Here is an 18,187-nt window from a genome sequence, read left to right as displayed (position 1 = left end):
ACTAGTAAATAGGCTTGAGATGTCTTGATAAACATCAGCTTTATTTTAAAGGTCTTTAAAGCCTTTGGTAACTTTCCTTCTCTGATTCCCATACTAGCTTCTGAAGATTAATTTGTGAGATGCTTACTTCCCAATACCTGATTATCTGGCCCAGAAAGAGAATGTCCCTTTTCTGATAGGGCTGTCTTGCCACTAGCATGTAGTGTTGTTCTGTCGCTGAAAGTATAGAGATTACCTCCCGTATGAATATCTCAACTTGCATGTTCAAAAAATGTCACATTCACCCAATCAAAACGGGGGACTCATAGACATGTCATAGTGGTTTGGAGAGGGTTTTTTTTATGTGAAACAACCCATGGCAAATCTCAACTTACAGGCATGTGCCTGGGAACATGTATGGAAGTGTTCCTTGGACTTTTGTGTCAAGTAGCCACTGAACTTACCTTTCATAGTTTATGCCAAATCCTACCTAGGTTTCACACAAGAGTGAGTGAAATCCATATACACTGAGCAACGTATGCTACAGAAAGAAAGGCTCTGACAAGGTGTACATGCTCAGTCCATCACCAGTGTAGTGAAAGTGGAGTTTTCTGTCTCAGGCTATTAATGAGAAACATCTTTGCATTTGACAAGGAAAAATGCATTTTACACTATCTTTCCATACATTGAATTTCCATAGGTTTTGAAGTCTTTTTCTTCTTGATGCAAGGATCTACAATAATGAAAAACAGGACAATGGTAGCCTACTGTGCCCTTTGGTAATTAATCGGGGTCATCTACTTTTTAAATAAGCTATCGATTTTTTTGAAATAGGTTAATTTATTTTTAATATCTTGTAGTTTCCTGACAGATAGTCCTATAAAGCTGCTTTCTGTAACCTAAAAAGAATTGGAATATTGCTTATATAGGAGAGTATCCAGAAATACTTCACTAGCAATATGCTAAGATAAATACTATTTATGCTTTTTCAAAAAGCGTGTGTTTTAAGAGAGAGCAGGTGTTTTCATATTCTAGGCCCCAAGATCACTGCCTGTTTTCTAAGCTATCTGGTTTGGAGATGATCCCAAATGAGGCTTATCCTTTTTGAGGAGTGACAGAAAATGACCAGACAGTTTCTTGCTACTTGCTGAGCATACATCCTCAGTCCTTTTTGGCATTCCTTGTTCTGCCTACTTTGTAGCTTTTATATTTATGAAAGAAATTGGTTTTGTCTTACCTTCAGTTGAGGTACTTTTCCTTCAAACTAGAATTCATTTATTTTCTGGGCTACTTCCTCTGAGACCCTGTTCTTTGTCTTCATAATCATGGACAATAGCCTTTATCTGATGTTGACAATCAGTTGAGTGAGGAGCAAGTGTAACCTTGTAACTTTTCATAATGTAGTTCAGTAAAGGCTAAGTTTCATCTTGTTTTTTTCCCCAAAAGTCTTCTCCAAGTTCAATTTCTTTTTAAAATTGATTAGCAATTTTGCTTAAAGGGTTGGAGAAAGAAGAAAAAAATGCAAACCACTCACAAAACAAACAAAAAAAAAAAAAACCAAAAAAAAAAAAACCCAAACAAAAAAAACCACCCATGAGCCAAAACACTCAGACCCATGAGGCCGTCTAACTAGTAGTGGGCTAAAAAAAAAAACCTCTAAAAAAGCTGTAGGTTTTGGTAACATTGGAGACTCATTGCAAACCACCTACCCTTAAAAAAACCACCAAAAACCACCACCCACAGGAAAAGGAAGAAGGGGCGGGGGGGGCAAGCCTTCTGGAAAGTAACAGGAAAACAAAAATTTTTTTCTTGAAAGAGTTCCTTCATTTTCATCTGACTTGGCCTGATTTCCCCAGAAAGCAAAACGTAAGAGAGAAACTACCATTTAAGCCGTTCTTGTTGTTTAGATGTGTGGGATAACAGAAATATCTGGCCAGCGTTTGATCCTATATGTTGAGTGAGATAAATGTCTGTGTAAAGAAGTTTTGGGCTAGTTTTCCTGTGAGCTTGCATTAAAACAGAGGTACCGAAGCTTGCACCTCAGTTCATGGAACTTAAAGCTCTTAGACTGAACTTGCTGTTTAACAGTGCATCTGAAATTGATAGAGGTTTTCGTAAAATGAGTGCCTTTAGTGACTGATACACTACAAGATGATGAAAAAGTAAGTTTAAAACTTCCTCCAGCGTAGAGTGTAAATACTGGTCACGTGTATGCTCAAAGGTAATTCACTTAAGTAAAGGAATAGTTTTACACATGACTAAAATATCTTGTCGGTGTAGCGATGTTTTGACCTTTAAAAATAGGTAACATAGTAATAAAATACAAGGAAACTTCTCTGGCTGTTATGACTAGTAATTTGGTAAGTCCTACCTCTTCTGCTCCATAACAATGCAGTCTCAACAGTGACTTGTAAAATGTGCAGTACTAGCTTCATTACATTAATTTTGTTGGCCATTGTGCATATTACTAAAATTTTATTGCAAAGTGATTAGTGCTTGAATTAAACAAAAGGATTGCAAAATATCTACTATTGGCGCGATTGATATGTTAGACTTAAGCCTCAGTCTGATGTGCATTATCAGGACATCTGAAGAAAATTATCCCTGGTATTCTTTAGAAGACCAGCAATCTTTTTTCTCGAAACCAGTCAGATGCTGTGTAGTTTTTCTTACGTATTTTCTCTTGCCTATTTTTGCTTACAGGTTTTTGGTGCACTAGCATCTGAACCGTTTAAAGTGAGTGATGGTTTTTATGGCACTGGGGAGACCTTTATGTTCACTTTTTCTCCAGATTTTGAGGTAAGTAGTCATTACTTTGTATGTTTTTGCTTCCCTCCCTCCCATATGCATTAACCTAAAATACTTACTGAATAAATCTAACATTACATAATCTTGAAAAATTCTAGGAGCTGACCCAAAAATGTCATCATACTAGTTTTTCCACAGAATCCATAACTGCATAGTAAATTGGTAGTGTTTGCATAGTGAGAAACATATTCAACCTGACTTTCATTGTACTGAAGATTTTTCTACTATTCTGAATTCTGCTAGATGTCTATCTGAAAACTGACAAACTACATCCTTTAAAGGGCATATCATCTAACGAAGCGTATTTTCTTGGTATTTTTCATTGTGTAGAAGTGTCAGTGCTTAAAGACCACCTATTTTGGAATGGTCTTATTTTAAATAGTATAAAACATACAAGAATTATTGTCTGCATATATCTGTTCCCTGAATCTTCTGTGTAAACTTTAACTTCATTAAATTGGTCTCTAGCTACCCATAGTTTGTCTCCACTGACGTTTGGTTTCTTTTCTACCCAAACAAAAAGTTCAGGTATTTTAACTTACTAGTCTGTTTTGGGGTTGTTCTTCCCCTCCCCCCCCCCCCCCCCCCCCCTTAGGTTTTCAAATGGACAGGAGACAACATGTTCTTCATTAAGGGAGACATGGACTCCCTTGCTTTTGGTGGAGGAGGGTAAGTAGTGGTGGTGGGGTTTGTTATCAGAGTCTGTTAAAAGTGTGCATGTCTGCATAGCTTTGAAAAGAAAATTTTGAATTGACTTCAGTTTGATAGCTCAAGACTCAACAGTTACCAGCCAAGAAATATTTAGTATGTCAGATGTTTAGCTTCCTGTGTCAAGGAAACTTGGAACAGGAGGTTTGTCTTCAGTCTAGTATGGCATCAAGTTTCAGCCTGCAAGGTTATGATGCCTTGCATGCTCTACTTGCCTGTGTGTCTGGTATATTCAGGATGGACACAGGTTATTACGATTATGAGGGTACATAAATGTGAAAATTATGTTTAACTAGAAGAGGCTTGCACCAAAACTCTTTTTATACCAAGACATGTCAGTGTCTTCAGAAATTATATGTTGTCACCCACTTCCTGCCCCCTCGTCCATGCAAGTGCATAAGCTTCGGGGATGTTTCCCTTACTTGTTATCAGCATTCTCCTCATGTATAAGAGTACTTTTATGCCCTTTTCTTAATACAAATGGAAGGGGCTGAAAACTGAGGAAGTCTGATTAGGTTTTTATTTCAGAATATCTGAAAGAGGGATATTCCCAAACTAATAATAAGGGGGGTGTGTGGGGGGAGAATCTTGGCAGCTTCAAATTTTATCAGCGCCTATGAGTTACTTGTGTCAAAAAAGAATTCTGTAGTTCCTCTTCATTTCTGAATTCTGAATGAAGAATACATTCTTAAGTGTAATGCTTATTCCCTCAGTCTTTTGCTTTAATACATTGTCTGTCTTGCAGAGGGGAGTTTGCTCTTTGGCTTGATGGTGATCTCTACCATGGAAGAAGTCATTCATGTAAAACATTTGGGAATCATACACTTTCTAAGCGAGAAGACTTCATTATTCAAGACATAGAAATATGGGCTTTTGAATGAGTATTTAACTATTTTTACAGGGTATTGTCCCAAACCTGACATGAATCAGTGCAGCTCAAAAAATCCCTCGGAGCAATATAATGCACCATTTTACCTTTCTGATTGTTTTTGATTTTGGTGGGGTTTTTTTGTTAAGTTTTCAACGTGGCCATCTAGTTACTATTTTTAAATAGCAGACTTTTTTTCATGCTCTCATATCTGTAGTATACTGTCCTACTTTTTCTAAGCTTTAGACACTTTTACAAAATAAAGAACATGTAGACTAAAAACTAACACTGGTTACTTTGGGCCTTGCGGCCTACAAAATTTTCTTATCCTTACTATAGTCACCTCCCAGGTTTCCCACACACACCTTTCTGCAAACCTGTTAGGGGGCTGCTTCACTGAATATAGGTTATTATTTTTGTATTCAAATTATGTCTATGAATGAAGTTTGCCCTCTGTGAACCTGTAAGAAGAAAGCTGCGTGTGGGTATTTGGCAGCAGTACTGCAGAGATGGGTCTGGACCAATGACAGGTTAATTCATACTGTGCCACAAATAGATGAGAAGCCTAGCATTCCTTCATAACACATACGGTGAAGTTAGAAGATATCCAAAGTCAACAGTGCCACTTGTCTTGTTTATTGTTCATGTTTAGAAAAAAAGTCAGTTAATACGTGTTCTAGCTGCATGCTGATTGTGTTAAAAAGTGTTTTGCACATGCTGTTAATGATCTGCAGGTTTGGGACAAATACTGACAACATTGAGCTACATGGCAAGGACTTAAAAATAGCAAGGGAATGTAAGAATATGATATTTCCACAAAATCAAAAGGCTAAAGCAAGCAAAAGTTGGTGAACAATTTGTAGCTATAGTAGGGCATTAAAAGTACAGAAACAGATGCATCTTTCTTCAGCATAAAGTGTCAGATATATACTGTTATACTGTTGTAGCCGTGTAGCACATCAACTCCAAGAATATAGCTTATTCCTGTCCAAAGAACAAAATAGTTGTGGTGTTTTTGAGTGGGTCTATGTTGTAAATCTACAGTTAGCACCAGCTCTGATTAAAATGAGATAATGTACTATAGGTAGACAATATTGTAACTCAGTAGACTCGTTTAATATGCAAACTTACTGTCATGTGACCTCAAAAAAAAAATGACAGGCTAGAATACAGTTCCAGTAGCTCTTGTCCACTTTTGTAGAAGAATTGATAAGCCATTGTGGCAATAACAGCTCAACAAAACTGTTTGTTTCAAAGCTTTTATTCTATGTTCTGCAAAAACAAAACAAAAGAAAAAACCAAAAAAAACCCCAAAAAAATTGCTGTTAAGTGTGACAGTGACTGACTTTGTGCTGAAATTTCAGCTATTTCAGATGAACATTGTATATTATCTTGTAAATTAATGTTTAAAGTAGTTTTGTTATTATAGAAAAGTGTTGATTGACGGGTTGCTTATAGCACTTTAAATTATTCTAGAAATGGAATAAAAGCCAAATGGGTTGGCTTAAGTAGATGTAGTTGTATATTATTTCAAAATACTTACATCTCTGGAAAGTTTTAAAAACTTATTTGAAGACAGCTTACTGCTATGGTAATGAGAAAGGGCAGATGTTTCACCTATAATATGCTAATGCTCAATATGAATAGAAGTACAGGGCTTTGTTTCCTGTCTCTATGTATAGCTCTTTATCCTTATTAGAACTTAGTACAATGTGTAGACTAAATGTTTACAAAATAAGGAACTGTAAATAAATTGAAATGGCTTTTCTCCCCTTTGGTCTTCCACAGCAGTATTAATGTCTTTGTGGAGTTAAGACTGATTATTACAACAACAAAAATCCTGTAATGGATTTAAAGTACTATAAGGTCACAGTGATGTATAGCAAATAAATCTAAATATATGTAAAAATAAACATGAGTTGGAATTTATTTAGAAGTTGGAGTTCACCTAGAAGCACAACTGCAGGTTACCACTGTTCATGTAGTAACATTACTGAATACATAGGGTGTATTTGCTCATCTTTCTTGGGAGTTCTGGGTTTTGAAAGCCCAATGGGAAGTGGTGAGAGTGAAATATGCTGGCTCCAGCCATTTTCAAGAGCAGAAAAAAAGAAAGGTGTCTCAGATTATCCTTGCTGACAAAATACATTAATTAAAGTGCTTAGTCTCTATCCTAAGATTGTACTGCAAATAAAGCATATTTTACATTTTAAAATGCTACTGTGAAGACTTTTATTAAAATTATAGTTTGAAGAATTATACAGGAGCACAGAAAATCTTCAGTAGCTGATTGTTGCTGAGTATTGGACCAGTCTTCAAAAGGCACATGGGGGGGAAAAAAGTGGAGAGGAACAGCAGTATAGTAAGCAGTACAGTAGCAATCACACTTGTATAAATACTAAATTATTTAAGGAACAGAAAGACATTTGAGCTAAATCATAAGTGACTGTGGTAACAGTGATGTAACTAGCTGTTGAAAGGATCTACAGAGTAATGCATGTGTATTAATGAAAGACCATGGATTTTATTAACCAAAGGTATAGTTAACTTCTATATGACACATCTAAAAGACCATACAGATGAGATCAAAGGTACTGTCTTGATGTACCTCCTGCCTTCAACTCAATATGAATTTTCTGCAGTATAATTTCTTTCAATCTTTCCTGGCAGGGTTTGCTTCTGTGATTGTATGGAGTTGAGATTTGTTACATGCTGAAGACTTTTATGAGCCAAGTTTTGAAAGAGTTTGGTATCAGGAGACTGTCTCAGCATACAGTACTCGGATGTATTCTTTGACTAACTTGATGCCTCAGATACCTGGGATTCTTACCATGTCATCTTTCAGCTCTAAATCCGATCAATGTTAATTACTCTTTTTGAGTAATCTACAAAAGGGCATGATTTGTCACGTGGCTTCTGCTTATATCCTCCTGCTCACATGTATATACTATATTAGACTATTTTTTTCCCTATAGGTTTTATCACATATGCATAAAAAACAGTCTTTGAAGAGGAGTAAAAACTTTTACCACTCACTCTGTTTCAGATTAAAGTAAATAATAATCTTTAATTGGATTCTCCCCAGTATTCCTTTCAGAATGTGAATCTTAAATCTCTCTCATGTTCTTCCTTTGCAAACGAACACGTCATCAGGATGTTTTACTATTGTCACAGCAACAGGGAGCTCGGTTAAGGGACCAAACCTCTGCTCTTTCTCCCCTTAAGAGGTCATGCTACTGCAATGTGAATAGAGCTACGCTGTGCTACTAGAGCGGAGAGTGTCCAGCTGAGTGAATGGTGTACGCTTACTGTAGTGCGTACAAACCAAAGCGCTGCCGCCGGCTGTTCCGCTGCAGTATCGCCAGTGTCGGATCTGTTCAAGCTCTGGTTTCTGCTGTCCTGCTTATCTAAGGAGCTTTGCAATTCTTGTTGAGTTTCTGTTGTAATAGTTACGCTGCTAGTAGTACACATACTGTTGAACGCTGTGCTACGTAGGTGCCCTGGCGTGGTGCAGTGTATGCATAGCAGCTGTATGTATACACTGTAGCTTTGGCCACAGGGCTTGCCAGTATTTGTTCTGTGATCAGTGACCGAACATCTCATCGAAATTATTATACTTTCCACTACAGCTAATTTTATTTCAGTAGCCTTCCCTTGTTTTAAAAATGAGCTGTAATACTGAGTTGTGGCTGTACGGAAGTATTTTGAAGGAGGAATTACTGCCATGGAGGAGAGCTGATTTCCACTGTGTGGGATACATCCAGTGAACCATCCACTTGCTTCAAGCCACTGCAGCAACTGATTTAAGACCTGACAAAATAAAGGTTTGAAAGTCAAATTTATTTCTTCTGATGCAAATTCCACGCTTTTACTTAAGCATGAAAGCTACATTCAGAATATGGAAAATGTACCTGGCGGTTCCTACAGAAGAGATGACTTTTTTCAATACTGATGAAGAAAGTTTGCTTTCCTAGCAAACTACACAACCCTTGCAAGAGCAACACAAGCCTCAGACAGGAAAACGAGGGAGATCTATTACTTATCAGAAGGAAGTGTTTCATATAAAACATCTTGGGGATGAATATAGTATTTCAAAAAATAATGTGGAACTGTAAGCCACCATGAGAGTAACTGGGAGTTGGTAACTATCTCGAAGGTTAAGGGTTTTATTTTTGAAGCAAGTCAGAAATAGGAAAGCAGGTCTTAAATAAAATCTGTGAAGGCCACTTTAATCAAGCGGCTTTTGACCTTTATCGTTTTACTACTTAAATTTGAAGTAGAATATTTAAATTTGGCAGAGGTCACACTAGTTTCATAGGAATGTAATGCTTACAATGTAGTGGAAGAGTTAGACTGGATGATTTATGGAGTACTTTCTTCAGTTATTTTTTTTAACGAATAATGTTCTTCACCTTCTTTCCATAGATTATCTTACATCTTTAAGTAAAAAAGTTATAAAACATAACCTACATTAAACACTTCCATACATCATAAGTTATTTCAATATTTAATATTTTTCTTACATAAAAACTAAATACTGTTCACATTTTAGAAGGCTTTGCATGGTGCTGCCTTCTCAAGGGAAAATGGAGGATAGTACATTAGTAGTCTCATGTGGTTTCCTTATCCAATTAGAAATAAAATATTTTTAGTGGGGAAAATGGAAAAAGTTCTTTTTTTTTGTTGCATGAAGTTTTAACATTGCATTGGGATGCTATGAATGGGAGGCTTATCTGCAGTGAGCCTCAGATTTAGGATGTGTAGTAGCGATTACATTGTTACACAGCTGATCTAAGAGGCTACAGGCAAGGAGAGATTGGAAGAGGGCTTGTGAGCTTGAGGGCTAGTCATTTTTCCCCTCAAATTGCAATGACCTAATGTCATGTTTCTCTAAACCTATGGTCTTGGTTTTATCCTATATAGTAAGTATAGATGTGCATATATCTGGGTGTTCTGATAGGCAAGAAGATGTTGTTTCTAAAAATGTTAGCAAAAAAAGGAGGGCTAAGGAGAATCTCCATTCTTGGTTGGATGTTGGGGGGGGAAACATAGTGACAAAGGCTGAGGCGCATAATGCCTTCCTTGCATCAAAATAACGGTCTTGCTATTAAAGGCTGTGGGTACCCAGCTCCCTGAGATGGAAGAACTGGGATGGGGAGCAAAATGAAGCCCCCATAATCCAAGGGAAATGATCAGTGACCTGCTGCACCACTTGGACACACATGAGTCAGTGGGGCTGGTTAGGATCCACCTGAGGGTATGGAGGGAGACGGCAGAAGTCCTGCTTAACTGGGGAGGTCCCAGCTGACTGGAAGTGAGTAAATCTGATGCCCATCTACAAGAAGGGGGGAAGGAGGATCTGGGGCACTACAGGCCTGTCAGTCAGTGCTGCCAGTTCTCTCAGTGCTGGGGAAGGTTATGGAGCAGATCATCTTGAGAGCCATCACATGACAGGTACAGGACAAGCAGGTGATCAGGCCCAGCCAGCATGGGTTTGTGAAAGGCAGGTCCTGGGTGACTAACCTGATCTCCTTCTGTGACAAGGTGACCGGCTTAGCGTATGAGGGAAAGGCTGTGGATGTTATCTGCCTAGACTTTAGTAAAGCCTTTGACACCCTCTCCCACGGCATTGTCCTGCAGCAACTGGCTGCTCACGGTTTGGGTGGATGCACTCTTTACTGGGTGAAAAACTGGCTGGACGGCTGAGCCCAGAGTGGTGGTGAATGGAGTTACAGACAGTAGGTAGCTGGTCACAAGTGCCATTCCCCAGGGCTCCATGCTGGGGCCAGTCCTGTTTAATACCCTTATTGATGATCTGGACGAGGGGACAGAGTGCACCCTCAGGAAGTTTGCAGGTGACACCAAGCTGGGCGTGGGGGTAGGGAGCGTTGATCTGCCTGAGGGTAGGAGGGCTCTGTGGGTCCTGCCCTTGGGTCACACCAACCCCACACAGCGCTGCAGGCTGGGGGAAGCTGCTTGGTGGGAAAGGACCTGGGGGTGCTGGTTGACAGCCAGCTGAACATGAGCCAGCAGTGTGCCCAGGTGGCCAAGAAGGCCAACAGCATCCTGGCTTGTGTCAGATCAGACACAATGTGGCCAGCAGGACCAGGGATCATCCCCCTGTACTCAGCACTGATGAGGCTGCACCTCGAATCCTGTGCTCAGTTTCGGGCCCTTCACTTCAGGAGGGATGTTGAGGTGCTGGAGCGTGTCCAGAGAAGGGCAACGGAGTTGGTGAAGGGTCTGGAGCACAAGTGTTGTGAGGAGCGGCTGAGGGAACCGGGGTTATTCAGTCTGGAGAGGAGGAGGCTCAGGGGGGATGTTATTACTCTCTACAACTACCTGAAAGGAGGCTGTAAGCAGGGTGGCTGTTGGTCTCTTCCCCCCAGTAACAAATGGGATGAAACAAAATGTCCTCAAGTTGTGCCAGGAGAGGTTTAGATTGGATATTAGGAAAAACTTCTTAACTGATAGGTTTGTCAACCATTGGAACAAGCTGCCCAGGGAGGTGGTTTAGTTACCACCCCTGGAGGTTTTTAGAAGATTTGTGAATTGTGGCACTCTGGGACATGGTTTAGTGGTGGACTTGGCAGTGCCAAGTTAACAGCTGGACTTGATCTTAAGGGTCTTTACCAACCTAAGTGATTCTATGTTCTGTTCTCTCGACTAAATGAAATGTTGATATTCAAGGAGTAAAGTACCACTGGTCCATTCTATCGCTGAATGTGTTCGAACAAAATTTACAGAAGTTCAGTTCTCTCTGCTACATTCCATAGAGGAAAAAACAGGAACGTTCCACATCTCCTCTGTCACTGAATTACACTTCAGCTGGGAAGTTTGCCCTGCAGCTTAGTCTGTCTAGTCTTGCCCCCTAGTATGAGTATATCCATTATATGAAAATGTTAAAGCATAGTCTTGTCCACAGTGACTTCTGGTGGGCATACAGGAGCCTGCAAAAAAAGTCAAATATCAATAGCAGTTGCTCACAAATGTTTAAGTGGATGAAACTTTTATGAATCTTAGCATTACCATTAACTTAGGTGCAGATGTGCCTAAATTTCAGACATCGGGAGCAATTGTTGCCTCTGAAGTGTGTGCGTAACTTTCCCTAATGAACCTGAAGTAAGATGATTGTGTTGGACTGAATAAACTGCAGGCATTCTCTAAGTCGCTTGTCTGCCACCTGCACTGTATGGGGCAAGGGCAGTAAAATGCCAGAGCTAAACCTGCTTGTGATCCAGCCAGCACAACCCTTTTTGTCAGTAGGCGTACCACAAGGCGGAGATTGCCCTTGTGTGAATGTAAACGTGAGTAATACTGAAGTACACCTCTTTAGTGGTATACTACAGTTTGAGTGTTTCAGTACCAAAATACATCGTGCCTCCTGTCTCAGGTCAGTGAGTGAAAGCAGATGTATATGATTCTTCATACAATGGTGAGGTGCTCTTGGGCTTTAAGTCACACATGAACAGAAACACTGAAAAAAACATCTGCGGTGAACCGTTTCTCTGCTGTGTTGCCCTGTGGTAGGGTGAGAGTTCTCATGAGCAGAAATAAGTGATTAACACTCACGTGCCTTTAGTGTGTATTCTTGGTGTGGGTATTTTGTATAAGGACTGTTTCATTTCCATGTACTCCGAAATCTTGTTCTGGTGCTTTGAATGGAGAAACCTTCATAGGGAAACATTTTAACTGCCTATGAAAAGGAGAATGTACTAATGTTTTGAATCAACTTAACAATATTTTATTTTACAGCATATGCACACGTCTGTCTTCTCTAGTGTGTGGGAGGAATAACCCAAGAAATAATCGATTAAAGGTTTTATTTATAGTTCATGAATTGTTTTGACAACCAAATTTCCTTAAGACAATTTGGACAGCTATAAAGGTCATTACATAAAGATGTAAAGAATAAGGTAAGAATATGCAGGTCAATGTTACGATATGTCAGTATTACACTTAGAGGTCAGTTTTGCAGGTCAGCTTGAATAGTCTGAGAGATCTCAAGAAAACATTACATAAGTTCCAGTGAACCTATCATAATTATTTTTTTTCTTCCTTAGATTCACAACATATAACTGAAAAATTAATGAATTACTTAAACTTACAATAGACATAGTAATCAGTTCTTGTATTGGTTACATGAAATATTTGATTCCTTTGTTCATTGGAACTTCAAACTGGAGTACCTGTACTCATAATAAGATAGCAATACTTGTTTTATTACAGGGACAAGATGTTCATACACCTTTTCTTCTGTAAGAACATATTTGCTTTTTCAGTTTTAAAGAATCCTATGAGAAGGAAAAAAAAACCACTTTATTTTCATTATGCAAATTACTTGCCCAGGTATCTTGGTCTGAAACAAATGCTTTTCATGTGAAGCATATTTTTAGTAGGGCAGCTATTTTTACAGTCGTAGTTTAGAGAAACAGTGATGTATATAATCCAGTAAGCATTATAGACCTTACAGAGGTCTCAGATTTGTGCATAATACAAACAATTTTAAGACCTAAAAGTATTAGTTCGTTAGACTTTACTCATCTTCAGCATCACTTGAACTGAAATACATTATTTCAGTGACATCAGAATGGTTCAAACAGCAAATGCTCTAAAATTAAGGCAGTGTTTCTGTGTAATATGAAACACTATTTTCCTTAAAGTTAGTTGGGTTTAGATATGAACACTGTTTTACATCTTTTCTTACAGAGGTATATTTCAGTGGAAGATGCTGGTTGTAGTCGCTTTTTTGCTTTACACAACAGTGCAATTACCTGACTGGTTTTTATATGTGATATGTTATTTTTGCCTATGTTTCTAAGAACGGTATTTACATGATCAGATAATACATTGCACAACATTGTGTAGGAGGTATTTTCTGCGTGGTTATCTATTCAAAACTTTTCTGTGCACTACATTCTATTGGGTGTTTCCTCTCCAACATCATAACTCTAAATATGAAACTATCTAATAAATTAATTATAGAAATACATTAAATATAAAAACTCATTTATAAAAAGAAGGATTTTGTCTTTGTATATGATATGTAATAGAAAGCTATGTCAATAGTTGCCACAAAATAATAACTGCAGTAGCAGTTTCATGTCCTGCTTGTAAAGGAATCAAATATGGTATCCTTGATTCTGTGTTCAAATAAAACGACTTTTACCTGTGTTTAAATAAATTAGTTAGGAAATAAGTGCACAAGATCACTTTCACAGATTAAAAACTTGGTCTCAGCTTACACTGTCATTCAGCTTCTGATCTGGCATAGTTTGTATTCCTGACATCCCAGTTTAAGTAGTTGGGAAGATCTTGAATATAAGAACAAGTAAAAATCAGAATTCTTTTATAGCTATTTATTATAAACAGCTGCTTATATTCAGTATAGAATTTCTCTTTATATTTCATGTAGTAATTAACTGAGGTGTCCTGCAGGGCCTCCTGGTACAGAGAAAAATCCATTCAGATGCTTGCATTATCATGCATCAGTTAGAAAAGCAATGTCTTTTCTGTGTGGGTGCACAGGGGGGGATCTCATATTCAGCGTGCAAGCGCTAATAGCAAGGGAGTGGTGGAGAAAGGTTTTCCAAAACAAGTTTTTCTTGTTGTAGCATGCTTATTTCAGTAAAGTAATTATGACATTGTCATCCCTTCCTTGCCATAACATTTCTCCCTCAAAGTGCACCAGGCCATGTTTCCTGGCTCTCATAAGGATTCCAACAACCTTATCTGAAATACGAACGTATCTCTCAAAGAGTTCCCCAAAAGTGACTTGAATCTTGCCGTCAGGCCGTGGCTTAGCCATCGATTCAATGATGAAGCACATATCCCTGATCTCTCGGTGGATATGGGCCTCGGCTCTCTTGGCTCTTTCAGCAGTTTTGGTTCCTTCCTTTGGACGGCCATAGCCTTCATCACCTTTGTGCAGGCGCGTGGACATGGCCAGCTCGTGGTCAAATTCCTCGCTGAAGGGATTCAGCTTCTGCGTTATGATGTGCTGGTCGGCCCATTCTTGCCATCTGTCCTTCAGGCTATTAACAGGGCTGTACTTCCTCTGCGCTTTGGTGCGCGCTGCTTCGCTAAGCCTGCTTGCTCTGAAAGACATGAAAAGGGCTTTTGAGCTTTGCATTTCATCACCGAATCATACAGTTCTGCTACTAATCTCTGCTATCGGCTTGGTCACCATGTTTTTCCAGACGAGATGCTAGCCACCAGGTGGCATGAGCTCACTACTTCTAAATGAGTTCTTTGGGGGCTTCTAGTCCACGCTCCAGTTACCACTCAAAAGCAAATTCACAGATCGCAGCTTGAGCCCACCTACACTGCCACCCTCCAGCCTAGACTTGAGCCCATTTTGACAAACTTTGCCTAGAGTGGCTTAATTCTGTAGGGGAGCAAAGCAGTATGTTGCTGATTACCTGCACTCTCTGTACCTTTGGTCAGTCCTGCAGGTCCCTATTTCTGCCTGCCTGGCAGAGCCTGAAATCTGCCTGCCCTGATGTGATAGAGGACGATAACTGCAAAGTCTGTGAACTGGGTCCTCAGCTATTCTTGGCTGAGAAACAGAGGGTGATGTCTAGAAAAATCTGTCCCCTGTAAAAGATGTCAATGTTTAAAACAACAACAAAAAGCTAATAGAGTGCAGTAAATCTGCCTGTGCTTGTATGTGTGAAGTATGATTCTGGGCAAGTACTGAAGTCCAAAATTCACATTCCCACTAGCAGGGTAAAAGCCTGAAATAAACTTAAGGCTATTGCAATTTCTGTCGAGGTCAAAAGATGAGGAAAGTTCAGAGGTCTTACTGATTTTTGTGTGTGTGCGTGTGCGCGTGCGTGTGTGTGTGTGTGTGCACGCACGTAGCAACATCATGTTGCTGGATGTCTCCAGGCAGACACATTGCTGATACTCTGTCCTCTGGTGGCCAATCTTGCATGTTGTGGGGAAGCTATAGATGGTCTGAGCTAGTCTTTGTGCTGTCCACATTGTCATCGTGTCTGTACAGAGCTTGGCTAGGGAGAATGTTGCACGGTGGCTGTGCCAAAGTAATTTGTTTTTCTAATATTTTTACTCCCTAGAAGGCTGCTCTGAAACCTCCCTCGTAATGCCAGCTGAATATTAACAGTAATCCTGGAGAATCAAAACACAGTTTGCAAAACAGCATAGGGGACTGCAAACCTGCAGAATCCCTGTGCTTGGGCATTCCTTGGTTTTCTACTAAGCCTGCTGAAAGAGAGAACAAGAGTAACAGAGATGTCCCCAGTTCAGGTCTGTGCACCAGAAAGAAGCCAGTACTGGGCAGCATTGTAGTGCTAGAAGCAAGAAGTACAGACACTGTGCTGGGGATAGAAGGACTAGGAGAGCAGGACCACTTTTTAGCTCTGGAGTTGCCATTACCTTGGTCTAGCTGTATTGAGGAACTGTATTTCAAAAGCTCCAGAAGACTCTTCCCCATCAGTATGGCAAAAAGCATCAGAAGAACTGAGCATATAGTTGCCAGGTAAGTGCACCTTTCTTCTGTGGTGCGACTGCAAAGTGTCCTGAGAGTAGGCAAGCGTCTAGGTGTCTGTAGGTTTGTGTGTGCGATTAACAGGTACGTGTTGGCAGGAAAGTGTTAAAATATATCAGTGGAGTAAAGCTGGACAATTTTGTTGTCCAATGATAAACCAGATCCTCCTGTATGTAAGCTGTTGTCACACAGAGAAAGGGAAAGTCATTATCCTTTGTCCCTTGCCCTGAATAGTGGATTCATTGCCCAGAGGAACTGTGGGCACAGGGTTTGGTTATGAAGAAGTTTGTCTCCTGAAACCTGTGCCAGCGCAGTCTTAATTCCAGCTGAAGCTCAGATTGATTTCTTCCCTAGCTCTTCATGTGAGAAGGTATCAGTGAAGGGGGGCTGTAAGTGAATCAAAATTGCCTAGAAGAAGTGATACTAACAGTCTCAGTGGAGCTGATGAGCAGATGCCATCACAGAGGGCTTATCCCCCAGCTACAGCCAACTGCTCACCCTTCTCTCCAAGGGCCAGGCCCCCCGAGAAGGTCCTGGAGCTTCAGTTTCCCAGGTTGAGGGAAAAGACGACAGTGAGTGAGATGATAAAACCTTTACGAGTTATGCTGCCTCTTTTTCTTTAAGTATAGTAAGTATTCTCGCCTTTTCCTACTGAAACCTTTAATTTTTTTGCTAGCTGAATGCTATTATCAACTTCCTTACCAGAATCGTCTTCTCGCTGGTGAGAAAAACACCATCATATCTATCCCTTTGCTTTTATCGTGCCCCACATGGGTTTTGGAAAAACTTTAATGTTACTATCTTTTTTTTTTTTTTTTTTTTAACACACCTTCTGATTTACTCATTTCTGGTGGCTGAAGTGCAATTTTCCCCATTGTTTATCTTAATGACATGGTAAACTGTGTACATGTCAAAGAATTTTTTTTCATGTTTGTACTACACCTACAAAATGTATCATGGGTGCAAAGCAAAGGCTGTGAATGTCAACCCACTGTAAGAAATGCTTTACCTGTACCAATCAACTAAGTTAACTTGTTAACCAGGATGATCACCCTAAATGCATTCTGAACTTCTAGGAGGACAGTGTCCATGTTCCCCCTGACCCTTTCTGTAGGGGAAAAGTATGGATCCATTTTTAATGGTGTGAATTTCATATCACTGTTGCATCCCTTTGGCTCCTAAGCAGGAATGAAATGGTGTTTCCTGTGCCTGTTAACATGGGGTTACCGTGCCTTCTGTAAGGAAGCAACCTTATTCCTATAAATATTGCAGCTGGAAATTATGAAAGTGCTAATGCAAGAAAAAAAAAATACTGACTTTTCTCCTAGAATACAGAGAGGAAAATGGGAGATTTGCTTTAACAGCCATGTACATATGGCCTTTTTAAAGAAGATTAAGCCACAATGAAAGGTTCTTAAAAGTAGCAGGCTAAAATAATGTATTCTCGGGCTATAAAATATTTTTTTAAAAAAATAGTATTTAAAAAATCCAGTCCTGATAACAACACTGTAAATTCAGAAAATTGCTTTTGTGTCAGATTTCAGTGGGAGAGAGCTGTAACTAACAAAAAGGGAGTTGTTTCAAACATTTACACCTCAATAAATATGGCTAATCATTTTTTTCATAGGTAGCAGCACTAAAATTAGACACGAGGAAAATACAAAGTTTGACAGATAGTGGGTTTGCTTCTACTATAGCATTTTTAGTGAGCAATTTGTTTTAATTGAGGTTATTTACATACAATACTTGCTGCAAACACATCCTCTTTTCCCATTGTATGTGGGAAACTCTGTTTTGAGGTCCTAACTTCTGTCAAAGGATGGTACACACAGCCTCTTCCGAAAGCAGGGGCCACAAACTTTCAAGCTCTCAGTTACTGGAGAGCTTTTTTCACTTTGGCTATTAACCATTTGCTCCTTGTGAGAGATGGCAGGTCAGCTGTACAGCAAAGCACCATTCTAATCCCCAGTCTGAATAGTTAAAATAGCTCTGCATTCAGATGGCTGTGCTAAAAAGTACCATATGGTTGAAATCCATGACTATGTGAGTCGTAGTCTAATGCTGGTCATGGTAAACGCTTGTCAGTAGTGAGGTGTAAAACCCAAGCAGTGGGAATGGTACAGCCTGCCTGTCTGCAGAGGGATCACAAAGTCTGTTTTGGCAGTTTCATCGGTGCTGGTCCCAGTTTTTCATTTCTGAAATGGTAATTAAGATACGGTATGAACATACTGGCCCTGATCTCTTGCTTGTGCTCCCTTGCTCACCCTTTACACACAGGCCAGTCGGGCGGGTGGAAGCCCTGCCTCCTTGTCTCA

The 18,187-nt window shown here is 39.6% G+C and overlaps 2 protein-coding genes across 13 annotated transcripts in view; one reads left to right on the top strand and one right to left on the bottom strand.

The window, feature by feature from the left end:
- The window catches only part of OXR1 (oxidation resistance 1), a 294,879-nt gene extending 287,992 nt beyond the window's left edge, over positions 1-6,887 (top strand). For 10 of the 12 annotated variants that reach the window (XM_080381556.1, XM_080381557.1, XM_080381549.1 and 7 more), the window contains 3 exons: positions 2,683-2,778; positions 3,383-3,456; positions 4,241-6,887. In XM_080381556.1, coding sequence (XP_080237682.1) covers positions 2,683-2,778; positions 3,383-3,456; positions 4,241-4,376 — 306 coding nt within the window. In that variant the 3' untranslated portion in view covers positions 4,377-6,887. The remainder of the gene's footprint in view (positions 1-2,682; positions 2,779-3,382; positions 3,457-4,240) is intronic. The other 2 variants (XM_080381551.1, XM_080381550.1) reach the window with 1 other exon arrangement.
- A 5,284-nt stretch (positions 6,888-12,171) lies between these two features.
- ABRA (actin binding Rho activating protein) overlaps positions 12,172-18,187 on the bottom strand; it is a 29,954-nt gene continuing 23,938 nt past the window's right edge. Inside the window, exon 3 of the mRNA XM_080381569.1 lies at positions 12,172-14,460. Within this exon, the coding sequence (XP_080237695.1) occupies positions 13,983-14,460 (478 nt within the window). The 3' untranslated portion in view covers positions 12,172-13,982. The remainder of the gene's footprint in view (positions 14,461-18,187) is intronic.

The sequence above is a fragment of the Falco punctatus genome (genome assembly GCF_963210335.1).
Source record: "Falco punctatus genome assembly, chromosome: 3".
NCBI classification, from domain to species: Eukaryota; Metazoa; Chordata; class Aves; order Falconiformes; family Falconidae; genus Falco; species Falco punctatus.
Note: the sequence above shows the minus strand (reverse complement) of the source record. Positions and strands in the feature narration are given on the sequence as shown.